General features: G+C 50.2%; 1 protein-coding gene across 1 annotated transcript; it reads left to right on the top strand.

Annotated features, from left to right (window-relative positions):
* Window positions 1-7064: 7064 nt before the first annotated feature.
* LOC146764125 (uncharacterized) lies at window positions 7065-17983 on the top strand. Its single transcript, XM_085565625.1, has 2 exons — window positions 7065-7131; window positions 16611-17983. Exon 2 carries the CDS (start codon window positions 16638-16640, stop codon window positions 17460-17462), a length of 825 nt encoding a protein of 274 aa, XP_085421751.1. The 5' UTR covers window positions 7065-7131; window positions 16611-16637; the 3' UTR covers window positions 17463-17983.
* Window positions 17984-18497: the final 514 nt, after the last annotated feature.

The following is an 18497-nucleotide window of genomic DNA, read 5'->3' as shown; positions in this document are numbered from 1 at the left end:
GTCACAGCGGGGCAGCTCTCAGTGTCCCCAGCAGGTCACAGTGTCCAGGGCAGCCCGTGCCAGCGGTCACTGCGCACACGGGGCAGGCTGGGCTGGACAGGGGACGGGGCAGAAACGCTGCCCCGGGACTGGGGTCTCTCCCTGCCTCTGGGGCCCAGCCCCTGCTGGGAGCGCCTTGGGCAGGGCATGGGGCTGCTGCTGGGCCAGGGGGACAGGCCGTGCCCCCTGTCCCCTGCTGCTGGGCCAGGGGGACAGGCCGTGCCCCCTGTCCCCTGCTGCTGGGCCAGGGAACAGGCCGTGCCCCCTGCCAGCTGCCCAGGCCCCTCTGATGCCTGTCCCTCGTCCCTGTGGCTTCTGTCCCCACCACTCCCCACCACCTTCACTCCCTCTGTCAAAGCCCCACTCAACCCCTTCACAGTGACCTCTGGAAAGAAAGAATGAATGAAGGAAAGGAAGTGTTGTCTGTTCACCCTGGCTGGATGTCAGGCACCCACCAAAGCTGCTCTCTCACTCCCCTCCAGAGATGGACAGGAGGGAGAAAACAGAATGAAGGCTTCATGGGTTGAGCTAAGGACTGCGACAGATCACTCAGCAAATGCCATCATGGGCAAACCATTTTCAAAATTGGAGATAATAATGGAATTTATTGCTATCTGGATCAGGGCAGGATAGTGAGAAGTAAAACAAAGCTTTAAAAACACCTTCTGCCCTTTCCTCCCTCCTTCCCATCTCTACCTCCCCCCGCAGTGGGTGCAGGGAGACAGGGAATGGGGGCTCTGGTCAGTTCATCCCCTGTTGTTTCTCCTGCTGCTTGGGGAGAGGAGTCATTCCCCTGCTGTGCCAGGGGTCCCTCCTGGAGACACTTCTCCATGAACTTCTCCACGGTGAGTTCATCCCACGGACAGCAGTTCTCCACAAGCTGCTGCAGCGTGGCTCGCTCCTCCATGGGCTCACAAGTCCTGGCAGGGCCCTGCTCCAGCGTGGGCTCCTCTCCAGGGGTTTGCAGGTCCCTGCCAGGTCCCTGCTCCAGCACAGGTTTCTCATGGGGTCGCAGCCTCCTCTCAGGCATCCTCCTGCTCCAGCACGGGCTCCTCCAGGCGCTGCAGGTGCATCTCTGCCCTCCGTGCCCTCCATAGGCTGCAGGGCCAAGCTGCCTCCCCAGGGACTGACCAGGGAATCTCAGGGCAACCAGCTCCAGCAGCTGGAGCAGCTCCTGCCCCTCCTGCCCTGCCCTGCCCTGGGGGTGTGCAGAGCTGTTCCCCTCACAGGTCCTCACCCTGTTCCTCCCTGCTCACAGCCATAATTCCAGGATCACCCATTTCCTTAAATCTCTTATTCCAAAGGTGTTACCACCATTTCTAACTGGGCCAGCCTTGTCCAGCAGCCAGTCTGTCCTGGAGCCAGCTGGAATTGACTCTGTGGGACATGGAGGAACAGCTGCTCTCACAGAAGCTGCTCCTAGATCCCCTGCCTTACCAAAACCTGGCCATGCAAACCTGGTATAAGTATGGTAGGGTTTTTATTACCACTATTAATTCTTATTATTTCTATTCTCTCAATTTTTTGCTATTAATGGTACAGTTGTTATTATTATTACTAGTATTTTTAGTCTTTTGGACTCTATATTAATAGTGGCTAGATTAGAACTGGAAACAAAGGTACTTCATTGCAAGTAGCAGTTAGAGTTTTGTCAGCCTCTTGCCCTGCCCTGTTCTCTGTCATTGCTGTGTCTGTGTGTGAAGCTGCTGCTGCCAGGCCTCCCTATTTCTCTGGTTTGAGAAATTCCATGGCATTGCTCACATGTCAGAAAGAGAAAGCTCATTCCATTCAAACGCATGCCCTTAGCTCTTTGAGTCCCATTGTTGGAAGCTTGTTTTCTAACATTGTCGACTTTCTCAGCTTCTGTTAATATTTGTGATTTTATAACAAAATGTTCTTGGGTGTGATTGTGCAAGATTCTCTAATCAGCTTTCAGTTTGCTCTTGGGTTTCTTACCGGTGTGTCCAAGCTGAAGGCAGCATTTTGGGTGGGAGGCTTCAGTGGGAGCTGGGATTGCCTCGGCAGCAGCTGTTTTTGCAATGCGAGCAGCGCTGACAGAGATTCCGTGCGCTGAATATTCCGCCTGGTTGGAGCCGCAGTGCCCGGCTGGAGGGAGCCGCGCCGGGCGCTGCGGGTTGTGCCGGGCCGGGCAGCGGCCGCAGCCCCGGCAGGGCCCGGCCGTGGACACGGAGCCTTTGCTGGGCAGGGCTCGGCCCTGCGGCGCCGGGCGGGCGGTGCCGCTCCCGCCGGGAGCCTGCGGGAGCCGGGACAGCGAGAGAGCCCGGGCCGAGCATCAGCCCCGGGGCACGGCCCGGGAGGGGGCACAGCCCGGGGGTCCCGCAGAGCCTCCCTGCTCCAGAGCCGCGCCTGCCGCAGCGGGGCAGCTGCGGCACCTGCGGGGCACGGAGGAGCCGCAGGCGGCGTTCCGAGCGCTCCTTCGGGGCAGGATTTTGTCCCGCTGCGGGGAATTCCCGCGGGCCGGGCGGGCCGGGGCCGCTGCCGAGCGCCGCCGCCTTTCCCGGGAGCCGCCGGGCAGAGCTCTCTGCTCGGGGCTGGGAAAAACACCTTCACTGCCCTGGGAACATTTAAAAAGTTTAATACAGGACAAGAGGAGACAAGGGCCATAGAGCAAAGGTTGTTAGGGCCGGGTGCATCTCGGCACTGAGCCAAGAGCACACGGTTATCTCCGGAGATACCCCTTGAATACCTTTTCCCTTACACCAGCCGGTTGCATATTCATAGTCCCTTATGCATAGTAAACTTTTTCCCAAGCTAGTTTACATATTCCAAGAACTGTTCAGCATGGCTCCTCCTCGGTTCCACCTTTTTAGGGCATGTGTATTCCTTGGTTGTGGTTTTGGTCCTTTTTTATCATCATCTTCAGTTTTGGCCCCGGCCCACACTGCCTTCAGACGGTGAGTGCTGATGGTTGGCAGATCTGTACAGGTGTCCTCATCCTGTGCTCACCGGATGTTATCCCATCCAAGCAGGAATTTTAACACAAGCATGCTTCTATCACCTATGGCACTACTATGTCTGAGCGTAATCAATGAACAACAGAAATAAAAACTATATAACAAAGTTATTGTAACACCACACATATAAAATCCAATGGAATATTTGCAAAAAGCCAATATTATAATATGTATCTATAACAGGGCCAAGGGCCGGGTGCCCGCTCGGTGGCCCCGGGACAGCAGAATTTTGGGGTCCCGGTGCTGGCTGCCGGCAGAGCCCCGGCGCTGGGCCGGGGATGCGTGGGACCCTCCCGCAGTGGGGTTGGGCTGCCCGGGGCAGGCGCTGCATCGTCAGCCCGGAGCCACCGGGGATCGCCCGGTACCGGCGGGGCGGGGCTGGGGAGCGGAGAAGGGCGGCACCGGAGCTGGGGGACCCTCTGCAGCCTGCGGGGTCGGACAGACCGATAAGGGGGTCCCCGGGAGCCTGGAACGTTGTGAAAAACGCCAATCACTTGGTTTTTAAAATTTTAAACGTTTAATAATAATAAAATGGTTATAAAAATAGTAACACAATTAGACTAATCCAATTTAGAGTTAGGACAATTACAAGACAATAAAAAGCAAAAAATTATAGACGTCCAGATGCTCTCGGACTCTTAAGCCAGGACAAGCATGCCTTGTGAACAAAGGAATAACCTTAAAAGCAATAGCCTATTGCATATTCATGTATCTCATACATGATGCATAAATTCCTTGCAAATTAGGAACTTTTCTGGATTTTGTCAACTTCTTTCCCTTAATCCTGGTGCTTCCATAAAGATGGAGACAAGATGGAAGAATGTTTGTCTTTTCTGATAAAGAGGTTGTAACTCTTTATGTGCCCCAAGTCACCGCCATCCCTGTGTGAAGAGTTTATTGATTATCTCATCTCTTGCTTGGGCAAGTAAAAAAATCCTACATCGCAGAGTTTCTATTTTAATATTATGTTGTTACCTAAAACTCTATTTAACACACTACTTAAGAGAATGAATACAGCATAACTTTCTAACATTACACATATAATATTCATTGTAACATTTGAGAAAAGCCAATCATAAAATAAGCATTCTACACAGAAAGTGTTGAAATGGTAAAACCAGTCAAAACCCCTTAGGAATTGGAAGGAAAACCAGAGGCAGTGGCAGCTAACACCTCAGAAACCCGTGGCTTTTGCTCCTCTCTTCGACCTGAGAGCTTCCTGGGCAGGGGCGACTCTTCCAATTGCACCAGCGTGGCCATGGCTGGGAAGGGCAGCGAGCAGATGGGTTGAGCTTCTCCTGCCAGCCCCTGAACTGCCAGCTGTCATTTGTGTGCGCTGAGGATTCCCTTCAGGCTCGGAGCTGGCGCAGCTGCTCCTGGGCGCTGCTCGCCCGCGGGCGCAGCGGTGCTGCAGCCGCTGTCCCGCACACAGGGAGGGCTCTGGAGCCTCCCAGGGCACCAAGGAGCGGAGCAGGGAACGTGCCGGGATCTGCTGCAGGACCGTGGGGCTGTGGGGGATCCTTCGGTCTCTTGGATGGGGCAGGGAGGGGGCAAATGGAATCAAGGTGAGACAGGATCAGGCAGCCCCACGCCAGGCAGCGTTTTCTCCTCTGAGAGCTCCTCTGAGCTGAGCGAGCTGGTGAATCCTGCGAAGCAAATGAGACCCGGGAGCGAGGGAAGGGCTGGCTGGGGAGTCAGATAAACCCAGTGGGTATTTCCCTTTCCAAGGGGCTCCTGGGGAGACAAAGGAGACAAGAAGGGTTCCCCATCTCATGACATTCCCTTTTTTCCTTCAGTAGCCCTATTGCAGTCACTGCATACAAGAGTTTAGTTGATCCCTTTGATGCCAGGGAGCATCCAGAACTTCAACCTGGCTGGATCCAGCCCTGTCTGCCTATCACCGAGCAGAGGGAAAAGATAAAGAACCTGGGTGGGGGTTGAGCCAAAATGGCATTTTGACACTTCTGATCTTCTCCCAGCTTTTGCAGCAGGGCAACAACCCCATCGCTGCAAACCACTCCCTTTTGCAAGGCACACGTGGACCTCGCTGGTAGCTCAGGGCTCCTGAAGGGGCTGCTGCAGTTGGCAACTGGAGCTGTTGTTGAACTTTTCACATTGCTTAACGCCCCTGCCAAATGCCATCAACTGTCTGAGGAAGGACACAAAAATATTACCCTGGAGGGACCAAAAACTTGGAAAAGGATGAAAGAAATGTTCTGATGATGACAATGACAAAAAACCACAATTTATTTTTGACAGCAAATGAATACCCACAGCCCTCCAGCCCTCCCAGACTGGCAGGCCGAGTGGGGCCGTTTCCATGGCATGAGGAGCTGGCAGCCTGCAGAGAGAAACCAGAGAGCCACGGTCAGTCACAGAAGGCTCCTGTGCCCCTGTCCCACCACGGCCTGTGCCTGGGCCAGGCTGCTGTGTGCTCAGAGCCCAAACCTCCTGACCCATTCTCCGTTTTTAGAGAAGGGCAGAGTGGTAAGCCACATTCCATCTCCTCTGCTGAAGCACAGCCCAGCAGCCTCCTCAGCAGCTGCAAGGGCGGGGTGCCCGTGCGCCTGGTTTCCTGGCTCCCCGGCAGACCAGGGGTTAAACGTTGGGTGTCTCCTGGATTGTCCCCGGAAAGAGCCCATCTCTGCATCGATCTACCTTTTTTCATTTGTAAATTAGGTCTTTCTTTCTCTGCCAACTGTGGTTTCTCCAGCCCCGGCTGCAGCCACTGGTCATATAAAACTTTAAGAATCTTTTTCTACAAGCACAACTGACTTGATGTATATTTTTCATAAGTACAAATTGTTCCATAACGTATATTACAATGGGGCTGCGGAGATCCCCCTGCAGATCCATGGGGATGCAGAGATCCCCCTGCAGGTCCATGGGGATGCAGAGATCCCCCTGCAGGTCCATGGGGAGGCAGAGATCCCCCGCAGGTCCATGGGGATGCAGAGATCCGCTGCAGGTCCATGGGGATGCAGAGATCCCCCGCAGGTCCATGGGGATGCAGGGATCCCCTGCAGGTCCATGGGGATGCAGAGATCCCCCGCAGATCCATGGGGATGCAGAGATCCCCCGCAGGTCCATGGGGATGCAGAGATCCGCTGCAGGTCCATGGGGATGCAGAGATCCCCCGCAGGTCCATGGGGATGCAGAGATCCCCTGCAGCCCCTGGAGGAGCCGGGCTGGAGCTCGGCGATGCCTGAAAGGAGGCTGTGAGCCCGCGGGCAGAGGGGCCCCGCTGGAGCAGCCTGTCCTGGCAGGACTGAGCCCGTGGCACAGTGACCCACGCTGCAGCACTCGGAGGGGGCTGTGCCCAGGGGATGGACTCCGCTCCGAGAAGTTCCTGGAGAAGTCTCGGCCGGGAGAGAGCGCAGGGTGCAGCAGGGAACGACTCCTGTCCCTGAGCAGAGGGAGAAGCCCCGGGGGATGAGCTGAGCATGGCCCCATTCCCTGTCTCCTGCCCTGCCGGGGGAGGAGGTGCAGCTGGGAGCAGGGAGGCGTGGGGAAAGCTGCATTTAAGGCTCTGCACTGACTTCTCCTGCTCCTGCTCCGCGTCTTTGGAGTTTTCTGCCAGAAATCTCTCCCCTGCCCCACCCACCCACAGGGCTTCGGGCAGGTTTCCCTTTTCGGGGGAAATCAAAGCGAAGCACTGATGCGCTAACGAGGGGCAGGAGAAGTGAGGCTCCTGGGCTTCCCGCAGAGGCGGAGGCACGGGAGGCGCAGGGCCGGGAAAGCCGTGGCGGGAGGCGCGGAGAAGTTTGTTTGTGTGGGCAGCTCAATCCCGGCTCGGCCCGGGCCCGTGCCGGGGCTGTTCCTCATCTCCGGCTTTCCCCTCACGCAGCCCGGGGGCGCCGAGAGCGCGGGGCGAGGCGGGGCCGTGCGCAGAGCCCGCCCCGAGCTCGCTGCCATTGGCCGCCGGTGCCGTCAGTCGCGGTTGCGGCGCGCTGATTGGTGGGAGCGGGGCGCGGCGCGGCCCCGGCGGCGGGCTGAGGGCGGCCGTGGCCGCGCAGCGCCGCCATTGGCCGAGCGGCTGTGCGGGCCCGGCAGCGGCGGCAGCGGCCGGAGCGCGGTGAGGCGGCGGCGGCGGAGCTCGGAGGCGGCCCCGGCGCAGGTGGGAGCCGCGCTGGGCTCTGCGGGGGCTCGGGGCCGGCTGCGGGCGGAGGGGGCGGCAGGGGGCTCCGGCGGCTCGCCGGTGCCGTGTCCGGCCCGTGCCGGCCCCGGGCTGAGGGCGCTGCGGGAGCGGCTGCCCGCGGTCTCCTTCCCGCCGGGGCCGGGCAGGAGCCGCTGCCGGAGCAGCGCTGGCTCGGCCCGGCTGCTGTGGGTAGGACAGAGGGGCTGCCCCGCGGCCGGGAGCGGGCGGGGAAATTCCCGTCGCCGGAGGTTCGTGTGCCCGGCGGAGAGCGAGGAGTCCTGTCAAAGTGACTTTATTGCCGAGCAGGGGCAGAGGCCGTGGGGCATTTGCCGTGCGCTCTCTGCCGTGCTTGTAGTCCGCAGCCTCCTTTTTATCCTCATTTTCCCGGCCGCATCTCCCTCTGCCTTTGCCCACCGGCTGAGTTCCTTGGAAGGTTCCGACTTCCCGATGCGCCTGGAGCCTGTCCTCGTTAATGTGCACCCTCCTTTTGTATAACAGCCGATATTCATGGCTCTGTTAAGTCTTTGTTCTTCTCCTAGAAGTCCAGGAATGTGGCGGGACTTTGAGCAGCTCTCTGGGTCAACTTGTAACATTTATTGGAAGTGATGGTTTCTCCCCTTATCTACACGTGCCTGGCCCTATCTCCAGGCAGATTCACTCATTGACTCTGTTTTGTCCTTCCCGGGTCCTCTTTGGTTTTGGGATTATTCTCGGTGCCCTCATTCCCTGTCCTTTTGTAGCCGTTTGTGGATCAGGAGGCCTGGCTGCCACCTGCATGCCCTGGCGCAGCTGCTGGATGAGCTGCACTGCCAAGGTGGGGAGCATGGTAAAAAGATGAGAGTTGCTGCAGCACAGAAGAGGAGAAGCAGCATTCGTTTAACCCCTGGTGTGCTGGGGAGCCAGGAAAGCGTGTCCCATTCCCATCCTTTCCATGTTTGGACCAATACATAAACTGCTCTCCTATTTCCTTTCTTATCTTTTTTAGCAGTTTTCTCGTCATCTCTTTGCCAACAGCAGTTTGAGCCATTTAGTTTTCCACAAACTCCTGCTTTTTCTGCTAAGAGATAATCTGATCCCATTCTCTGGTGAAATGTTGTGTTCCTCGTTTCAGTGGCTTGGTCGGCAGGAAGGTCAGGAGCTGGAGCTGTCTGGTTGGTTCTTATTCTGAGGACAGCTTGTAATCAAATTATGCCATTCAAATGAAAAATGGGTTCTCTGTCTCCTGATATGAATTTGTGAGAAACGCCAATCACTTGGTTTTTAAAATGTTAGAAGTTTAATACTAGTAAAATGGTTATAGAAGTAGAATACAATTAGACTACTAAAAATTTAGGGTTAGGACAATTGCAAGACATTAAAAAGCAAAGACTTACAGATGGACAGATGCTCTCTTGGGTGCTTAAGCCACAACAAGAATACCTTGTGAATAAAGGAATCACCCCTAAAAAAATACACTGTTGCATATTCTTATATCCTTCATGGTTATGCATACATTCTATTTCAAACAAGAAACTCTGTCTGTTGTATGTCAGCTATTTTTTTTTAATCCCCACGGCATCCTCCAGTCTGAGCATGGCCTGAAGAAATTAACTTCTTCTAGTAAGAAAACCATAAATTGCTCTTCTCTGGAGAATTTAGGTGTTCCTTGAGCGAATTTAGGTGTTCTCATTCCTTAACCCCCCCCCCCCGCCACACACACACATGCATGTTTTCTCTTTTAACTGCTAAAGCTTAATTTTATCTACAAAGCTACGTTTACCATACTATTAAGATGTTCATACAGCACAAGTTATCATTATAACATAATACATATAGTAACTATCTGCACAGAGCCATATAACATGCATTTTTCACAAAATCATTTTGGTTCCCAGGGGCTGGTCCATGGTGTTGTAGGATTTGTTCTGGTGGCCGTTCATCTTTTCCCCACCTTTGGGCGCTCCCTCAAGCTGGGGCTGCATCAATTGACCATTTTTTTTCTTACTCCTTCATATATACTCGAATTCCAACTGATTTCCCTGAACTTGTTCTAGCAAAACCCCCAGTGCTCTGATACACCCTGTACAGCACAGACAGTGACAGCAGATGTTGGAGTGGGCAGAGGGATGATCCCCCCCTTATTTTAGTGAAGTTTTCCCAACATTCTCCATTTGCTGTTTCCCTTTGCAGCTTCAGCCATTTCTGTTGCAGAGTCAGAGATCCTCAGCATGGGCTCTGCCTTCAGCTGTGCAGATTCCATCCGTGCAAGCAGGCAGAGCTTGGGGTGAGGGGCAGAGGGAATCAGCCAATTCCTGCCCCAGGCAAGAAGAGCCAGGTACATTGTCCCCAGTTTGCCCCAGCAGTGTTAATTTGCATTTCTAAAGCTCCTCCTGGGTGCCTGGAATGCAGCTTCTCTTCCACAGCAGCCTTCAGCAGCCTCAGTTGTGCCCCCCCCACAATCTACTGCTTTTTTGTTTTCCTTCAAATCATCTATTTATTGTTCATGAGTTAAAGGGTCACCTTTAAATCTCATCTAGTTTTGAAAATTTTGAAAAACTCTAATCACTTGGTTTTTAAAATTTTAAAAGTTTAATAGTAATAAAATGGTTTTAAAAATAATAATACAATTAGAGTTAGGACAATTACAAGACAAAAAGAGCAAAGAATTACGGATGTCCAGATGCTCTCAGACCCTAAGTCAAGAAAAGCTTGACTTGTGAACAAAGGAATCACCCTTAAACCAAGACACTTGTTGCATATTCATACATCCTTCATGGTTATGCATACATCCTATTCTAAACAAGAAACTCTTTTGTATGTCAACTGTTCCCTTTTTTTCTTCAAGTCTGAGCAAGGCCTGAAGAAATTAGCTTCTCCTGATAAGAAGCCATAAATTCCTCTCCTTTGGAAGATTTAGGTGTTCTTCGAAGGGAGCATCTCATTCCTAAAAAGAAAACTCCCCCCACATACATTGTCTCTATTTTAACATAATGTTGTAACCTAAAACTACACTTAACACAATACGTAAGGGAATTAATACAGCATAACTTTCTAACATTACACATATAATATTCATTGTAACGTTTGCGAAAAGCCAATCATAAATATGCATTTTTCACAATCCCACCTCTTACTGCTCAAGCCAAATGATTTATAAAGAATATTTCCTGTCCTCTTGCATTCTTTGGACTCTGTTGGTAATCAAATAAAACATGGGATTAAACAAAGAAGAAATATCAAAACACTTGTAACACATAAAAGGAAGAATCCTAATTTCTTCCACCATCCCATTCTCAATACATTACCCCACCTGCTAGTTTTATAACGTTATTTTCCCATTTTTTGGACTGATACCTGGGTCATAATTTTTTTCTGATATCCTTTGTTTTTTCCAGGATGACATCCTCATTGCCATCTATTTTCAACAATCTGTACACCCCATTCTTTAGCCAATAAATAGGGTAAAGCCAACCTATTTTAATGCACTGCAGGTGATGTTTGGCTTTGCAGACTCAATATTAATTCCAATGCCTGAGCAGCTTTGTTTATTATCTTCTCTAAAACTGCTTGGAGTCATTTAATATGACTCAGGATATTATTTGGGGTTAACACAGAGCTAGACTGCTGTGCTTGTTTTACCTTTTTTTTTACTAATTGTCTCTTTACCGAATCTTGGACTATATTTCTAAGATCAAATGTAAAACAAATCCGTCTCTCTCCTTTTGGACATTCCATGCCCCAAGTATTACTACTTTTTCCTGAATTCTTTGTAATGTGATAATTTTCCCCCTTTTTCCTGCAGGTACTTAATTTGGATGGGTTATAACAGTGGCTGTTGACATGGGTGTGTGTAACAAAAAGGAACTTTGGTTTCTTTCCATGTGATACTTTCTGTAGCACTTGTGACACGATCTTGCTGCTATCTCAGAAGGGAAAAGACAACAAATGAGAGACAGAAACAGGAATGACAGAGGTCTGGCTTGGCTTATACCCCCACCTCCCCTGCCTGTGGGGTTGCTGCCCACAGCAGGTACGTGTGATCTTCTCGCTGCTGAGTACAGTGCTCAGTCCAGGCTTGCCCTCTGTTTCCCTTGTCACTCCTTTTTTACTCATTTCCAGGCAAATTGTTTTTGACACCTTTTCACTGTGGTTTTCCACCATTCCTCAGGTATCTCTCAGTCCACAGGCATTGATAATCCCCATCTGCAAAAGCAATTTATTACTTCAGTTTTTGAGGTCTTTCTGTATAGGGGATTGATTCAGTACTCAATACTTCTTGCCACAAGAACATAGATTTTGTGAGCTACAATGCCAATTATTCTCATAATTTAAACATTCACTTATAACCCAGCTGCCATGTCCAATATGGGGATGAATCAAATAAAGTATACAGCATAGTATTAATGGCAATTTCCCTTCTTGCCTGTACAAGTCACAGGCTAAGGCCAGACTATCAGAACTCTTTGACTCAAACACTCCCGATCCTCCTGTTTGAAGTGGCAGTGTTCCTCTGCCAAGGAGGTGTCGGAGGCGTCTCAGGGTTTATTCAGGCAGGGCTTAGAACCAGTGATGCAAGCTTTGCCTTATTTCTCAGTTAGGTGTTATTCTTTGTACCTGCCTTGGGTCATTTGGGTCTTCCCAAACCATTACCACCCAGTCCTGGTTGAAAGTTAATTTGGTATCACCTGGTTTAGATGTGATAGTCCATTCCTCACGTTTCTTCACAAATTCTTTTATTTTGCTGGCATGAATTCACCCTCTTTTCCATGGTTGGGATTGCTGCTTTAGTAGTACCTGGAAAGGACTTCTTAATAACACAGTGTTAAAAGAAAAGAAAAACAATACTGCATTAACTTTCACCATTAGTTTTCTTCAAAACTTTCTGGGTTTAACTAAAAACTTTTTCTGTAGCTGCTTCTTCTTCTTGTATCCATCTGTGCTAATTGCTGCAGAGGCCAATTCTTCTTCTTGTGAGCTATAATTAGTTAAATAAAAAAAGACTAGCCCAAATTTAACACAAGATGTATCACATCTCTTGGTTTTTTGCTTTTTAGGCAACATCCAACTGTTTTAGTCTTACAGACCCATTCTTCAGAACAAAAGCCTCCTTTCCTTAACAACAAAAATCAGAAGGAAAAAAAAGAAGTCTTGTTTAAAAAAATAAAGCACATTGTGAGAGTCAGCTATCTCTGCTTTGATCTTATCTCTATTGGTGGTCCAGCTCTCCCTCTTTTTCACAGCTTTGCCTTTGACTGTACTTCCTCACTCCCCTCCCCTTGTTGTCACTCTGTCTAGCAGGAATGGGGGAGAACTCACAAATAGCTGCGGTATGGGGACTTTGGGGTGTATTTCACTCTTTCTCTTTCTCTTTCTCTCTGTTTCCCTTTCTCTCTCTTTTTCTCTTTTTCTCTCTTTTTCTCTCTTCTCTTTTTCTCTCTTTTTCTCTCTTCTTCTCTCTTTTTCTCTCTTTTTCTTTCTTCTTCTCTCTTTTTCTCTCTTCTCTCTTTTTCTCTCTTTTTCTCTTTTTCTCTCTTCTCTCTTTTTCTCTCTTTTTCTCTTCTTCTCTCTTCTTCTCTCTTTCTTCTTCTCTCTTCTTCTCTCTTTCTTCTTCTCTCTTCTTCTCTCTTCTTCTCTCTTCTTCTCTCTTCTTCTCTCTTCTTCTCTCTTCTTCTCTCTTCTTCTCTCTTTCTTCTTCTCTCTTCTTCTCTCTTCTCCCTTTCTCTCTCTTTTGCTCTCTTTTTCTCTCTTCACATTTCAACATCCACATTCCAATATCAGTCCACTTTCTAACATTAGTCCTACATCCTGGAGAGGTGAGTCTGCCAGTCACCTCTCCCTCCTTTTTCAACTTCCTTACAAATTTAATTACTTTTGTTATGTGTGTTCTGCAGGCCTTTAATTCACGGCACCCTCCACCAAGGGCTACCAGCTACCCACAGCTGACAGTGCTAAAACTAAAGACTTATTTTGCTGTCACAATTTTCCATTCACAAGCTTGAAAGGGTTGTAGGAACAAGGTAAACAAAAACTTACTTCTGAAGTGATCTTGCCTGCAATAAAAAATTTAAGGCAATGCTTGTTAGTGCAATGTAATTTGCAAAGAAGCCAAGGTTTGATTTGGGAAGGGCATCTGAGGACACAGAGCATGAGTTTTACAAATCTATAATTTGAAGAGGGAATAGACAAAATGTGGATACAGTGGGGGAGACAGCAAGTAAGGAATTTATCTCTGCAATACTCTCTTTTTGACTGCCAGGAGACACTCTCTGAAGAGGTTCTTACGGTACAAACAATAACTGGATGGGAAGAGGCACTCTTGAATTTAAGCTTTGCTGTCAAAATAGGAAACTGCCCCTGAGCACTGCAGTGCTGGAGCACCCTGCCTGCAAACTCACCAGAGGCAAGCCACTGCTGCCACGCTGCAGGGCTGCCTGCAGCACAGAGGGAACCATGGCCAAGCCCTCCCTGCAGGCCTGGGTAATCCACACAAGGAATCACAATTGCTTCATAGCTCTCTAACTCATTCAAGAAATAGGAAACTGTAGTAAACAGAGATCTCCCTCACCATCTTTTTCATATGTGTGTGTCACACACCCACTGTGATGCTGAAAGTAACAAATAAACAGTTTACAGTAGAAGATACTGAAATTTTTCTTCATCTAGCTTTGTAGTTTCCCTTTTCTATATGTAGCCACCTCCCATTCTGGGAAAAAATGAGCCCTATTTTTTTACAAGTGTTTTGTATGCACAACTTGAATTGCTGTTCTAGATGCACTGCAAGTAGTTAGCACTTCCAGAAAAACTAACAAACAAACAAAACAAAAAAACTAAGAAAGCAAAATACATTTGGGTACTTGAAAAAGGACTGGTTGGAAGGAAAATTGTTTCTCATTGACCTACCAAGCAGCTGGTGTTACCTTTAGTTTAACTTTACACACTGAGAACACTTGATTGAACAGCCTGCATTGACTCAAATTAATTGACTCAAATTAATAGCAGGTTTTGCTATGTCACAGCTGTAAACTAGTTTTTCAATCCTAGAGTACAGTAAATTATGTATTTCAAGATAAAAATCACAATGCAAATTGGAAGAAATTTAGTACACAATTAATTTACCTCCAAAAGTCAGTTTACGACTTTCCTCTACCAGGATTGCAGAAGCTGCTATAGCTTGAATACACACTGGCCAGCCTTGATTTACTGGATCTCACATCTTTGATAAATAAGCCACGGGTCTCTTTACTCCTTCCCACTCTGGAAACAAAACCCTATTTTGAACTACCCCCTTTTCTTCATTTACATACAGATGAAAGGGTTTTGCTAGTGCAGGTAATCTTAAAGTTGATATTGGGGCTAGTTTTAACTTCATTTTTCTTAGTTTTTCATTATCCTTTTTGGTCCATTTTATATAATTTCCCTCTGTCAATTTTTTTATTCAAAAATTTTACTGCCTGTGTATATCCTTCAATCCACAATTTATAATATCCAAATAATCTGAGTAGCTTTCTGATTTCCCCCTTTGAAGGGGGAGGGGGAAGGGATAGAATCCCTGTGTTTCATTCTGGGTTGAGCTTCCAACTACCCTTACTAATCAAGTGTCCAAGATATTTTACCTCTGATTCTACAAATTGCAGCTTCCCTTTTGATACCTTTAATCCTTTTTCCCCAAGAAAATTCAAAAGCTTTATAGTAGCCTCTCTAACTTCAGCTTCAGCTTCCCCAGAAAGTAAAAGATCATCTATGCATTAGATAACTTGTATTCCAGGGGGAGTGGGGAATGTTTGTAGTATTGTTTCTAAAGCTTGTCCAAATAAGTTTGGGGATTCTGTAAGCCCCTGTGGTAGTTTTGTCCATCTTAATTGCTGTTTTCTCCAGTTAGTGGGTCCTTCCATTCAAAAGCAAAGATAACTTGCTCTCCTGGGCTAATGGGCAAGCCCAAAAGGCATCTTTAAGGTCTACTGCACTAAACCACTGATGCTGGGGAGGAACTTTTACTGAAAAGAGTATAAGGATTTGGTACCACTGGATAGCGGGTCTGAGTTCCTTTGTTAACCTCCCTTAAGGCTTGTACCAGTCTATAGCTCACGTCAGGCTTCTTTACTGGGAGTATTGGGGTATTATGGGGAGACATACAAGGTTCTAATGTCCCATCCTTTGTTAGTCCTTCTATTACTGGCTTTAAACATTCCTGTCCTTCTAAAGATACAGGATACTGCCGTACACATATGGGACAATTTGTTTTTCCTCAGTTGTAATCTTTATGGGGTCAATATTTAATCTTCCCCTATTTCCCTCCCCAGCCCAAACTTCCTTGTTAATTCTTCTTCCATCCTCCTGGCCTAGTTTTAAAAGTCTAGCTGTCATCTTCCCATCTTTTGGATCAACCCCTATTCCTAATTTCACTTGTAAATCTCGTCCCAATAAATTGCTACCTGCCCCTGGGACCAAGAAAACATCCCTCATCCAAAATCTAGTTTCTCCCTCTATTGCCACATTTTTAATAACGGGTACTGTGAAACTCTCTCCTTTTGCTCCTGTTACTTTTACAGTATCTTTGCTTACACTATAACCTTTTGGAATATTTAACATAAAGGTTCTTTTTGCCCCTGTGTCTACCACAAATTCCAATTCTTCTTCTTGGGGACCCACTCTTGAAATTATCTCAGCATTCCCCACCTGGACCCACCTGCGCCCCCCCTCGGCCCCATGGCCCCGCGAGGGGAATTTGGGGAGGTGGGAGTGGGGCAGCGCCAAGGCCGGGCCCCCCCGCGCTGTCCTGGCGGGAGCGGCTGCAGTGGGGACCGAGTGCGGGCGGGAGCGGCCGAGAGCCCAGCGCTGCCCCAGCCCGACCTGCCCCAGCTCCATCCCTGCCCCTGCGCTGGGATGCTGTGGGGCTGGGGGGAAGAGGGAGCCGGCAGTGGGTGCTGGGCCTGGGGGCAGGAGGAGAAGGGAAGGAGAAGCAGGCTTGAGGAACAGAATGGTCAAACGATTCAGGTGGCAGGAGAGGGTGGGATTGTGCAGGAGAAGGAGGAATAGCAGGAGGAAGAGGAGAGACACAGGAGGAGGAGGAGAAGGAGCAGAAAGAGGAAGCAGCAGAAGGTTCCACCCCTCCCTGTGTCTGCAGCCTTCCCCCAGCCCCAGGAGTGCTGCTCCCCCCACATGCAGCAGGTGACTGTGGAGGGGGATTCATGATTTTCAGGGGGTGAATCTTGGTGTTTCTGAGCTTTCTTGGGTTAAATGTTGGTGCTTTGGTTTTATGTGGCAGCTGAATCTTTATCTTTTGAAGGAGGTTTTTGCTGACTTGTGATGTTCGGGGAGTTTTTGATTTGTGTCTTGAAGTTTGTGGGATTTTTGGTCTGAATCTTGGTGCTTTGGAGGTTCTTACAGACACAAGATTCCCAATGACTTCCTGAGATGAACTTGGGCAAGGAGGAACCTCCAGTCCAAGGAGCTCTTCTCTTGTTTTTCCCTCAAACCAGGATTTGTCATTGCCAGGGCTTGGCTGGATGGAGGAGGAGGAAAAGCCCCGGAGATGCTGCAGGAGGAGGAGCTGCAAACCCAGCCCAGGGAGCTGCGGGGAGGAAAGAGCCCCCCTGAGCCAGGAAGGCGGGCAGAGATCCAGCCGGAGCTCGGAGCTGGTGGAGAAGCCTCATGACAGGGAGAAGCCCCACAAGTGCTTGGAATGTGGGAAGGGTTTCAGCCGGAGCTCCCACCTGATCGAGCACCAGAGGATCCACACTGGGGAGAGGCCCTACGAGTGTCCCCAGTGTGGGAAGAGGTTTCAGAGAAGCTCCCATCTCCTCGTACATGAGCGGATTCACACAGAGGAGAGGCCCTACCGCTGCCCCGACTGCGGGAAGGGCTTTCAGCACAACTCCAATCTCACTGTGCACCGGCGCATCCACACTGGGGAGAGGCCCTACGAGTGTGGGAAATGTGGGAAGGGCTTCAAAGACATGTCTGGCCTGATGGTGCACCAGGTGATCCACACCGGGGAACGGCCCTATGAGTGCTTGGAATGTGGGAAGAGCTTTGGGAGGAGCTCAGGCCTGAGAACACACCAGCGCATCCACACTGGGAAGAGGCCCTACGAGTGTCCCCAGTGTGGGAAGAGGTTTCAGACCAGCTCCCATCTCCTCAGACATGAGCAGATTCACACCGAGGAGAGGCCCTTCCACTGCCCTGACTGCGGGAAGGGCTTCAAGCACAACTCCAGCCTCACCGTGCACCGGCGCATCCACACCGGGGAGAGGCCCTACGAGTGTGGGAAGTGTGGGAAGAGCTTCTCCATGAGCTCAAAGTTGATCAGACACCAACGGAGGCATCACTAAAGGAAGTCCTGTGAGTGCCCCGAGTGTGGGAAGAGCTTGGAGTGAGGGAAGAGAGTGAGGGAAGAGCTTGGAGTGAGGGGAGAGCTTGGTGTGCTGCTGCAGCTCCATCCCCCATGGGAGGATCCGGGCTGGATGATCCCCAGTGACCCGCGTTGGGCAGAGCCCTGGTGCCCCGATATGGGGAATAAAACAGAGAGTAAAGCAATGGAGCTGATCAAGGGGCCCGATATCTGAGGCCTGACTGAGCAGAAACTGTGGGAGACACAGACACAGTTTCAGTCTCCCTGGGCAAGAAGTGACCAGAAAAAATGGTGTGAGTCTTTGTGATAAGATAAATGTTCCCAGGTTACTGGATGTCTCGAAGAATGTGTAACCAATGGGAAATTGTTACCAAAAACAGAGCCCTCTATAATCACCATACAAGTAAATCCCTGTATAAACACCTGGTACACTCAATAAAATTGGCTTTGGTCTAAACTCGTATGTCCCCGTCTCTCCATGGTGGATAACCCTGTTGTGGGTGATCCCCGTTGGGTGGGGGAAGGTGCTGGAGGGATTTCTTTCCCTTCTCCTGGTGCTGCCGTGGTTTGGTTGGTAATAAATTCCCTCCCCGTGCCCAGGCCGGGTCTGTTGTCCCCGTGCCGGTGCTCGGGGCGGGATCTCTCCCGTTCCTTCTCTGCACTGCCGGGCCTCTCCTCAGCCAATGAGAGAACGCGGTGGAGAAGAGTCAGCCAATCAGCGAGAGCGGGGCTGATGACTCACCAGTTGCCGGGCAGACCCGCAGCAGGCAGTGTTCCCCACCTGGACCCGCCCTCCCTGCCCAGGGCCGGCCCCGCCGTGGGGTCCCCCCAAGTCCCTCCCCAGTGCCCCCATGAACTGGGCTGGGTTTAACTGGGAAGCTTTACTGGGAACACTGGGAGCAGGGGGCAGGGGCAGAGTGACAGCAGGGCTGGGGGACACTCGACCCCCCCCCCAAAATGAGCGTGGGGATGGAGCGGGGGTCCCGGCCGGGCCCAAGACCACAGGGAGGGGCTG

Source organism: Lonchura striata, chromosome 36, assembly GCF_050655825.1.
Source record: "Lonchura striata isolate lonStrDom1 chromosome 36, ASM5065582v1, whole genome shotgun sequence".
Classification (NCBI taxonomy): Eukaryota; Metazoa; Chordata; class Aves; order Passeriformes; family Estrildidae; genus Lonchura; species Lonchura striata.
Note: the sequence above shows the minus strand (reverse complement) of the source record. Positions and strands in the feature narration are given on the sequence as shown.

Bases quoted from the DNA above. Each gene is read 5' to 3' on its own strand.
- LOC146764125 (XM_085565625.1), top strand. From the start codon at position 16,638: ATGGAGGAGGAGGAAAAGCCCCGGAGATGCTGCAGGAGGAGGAGCTGC.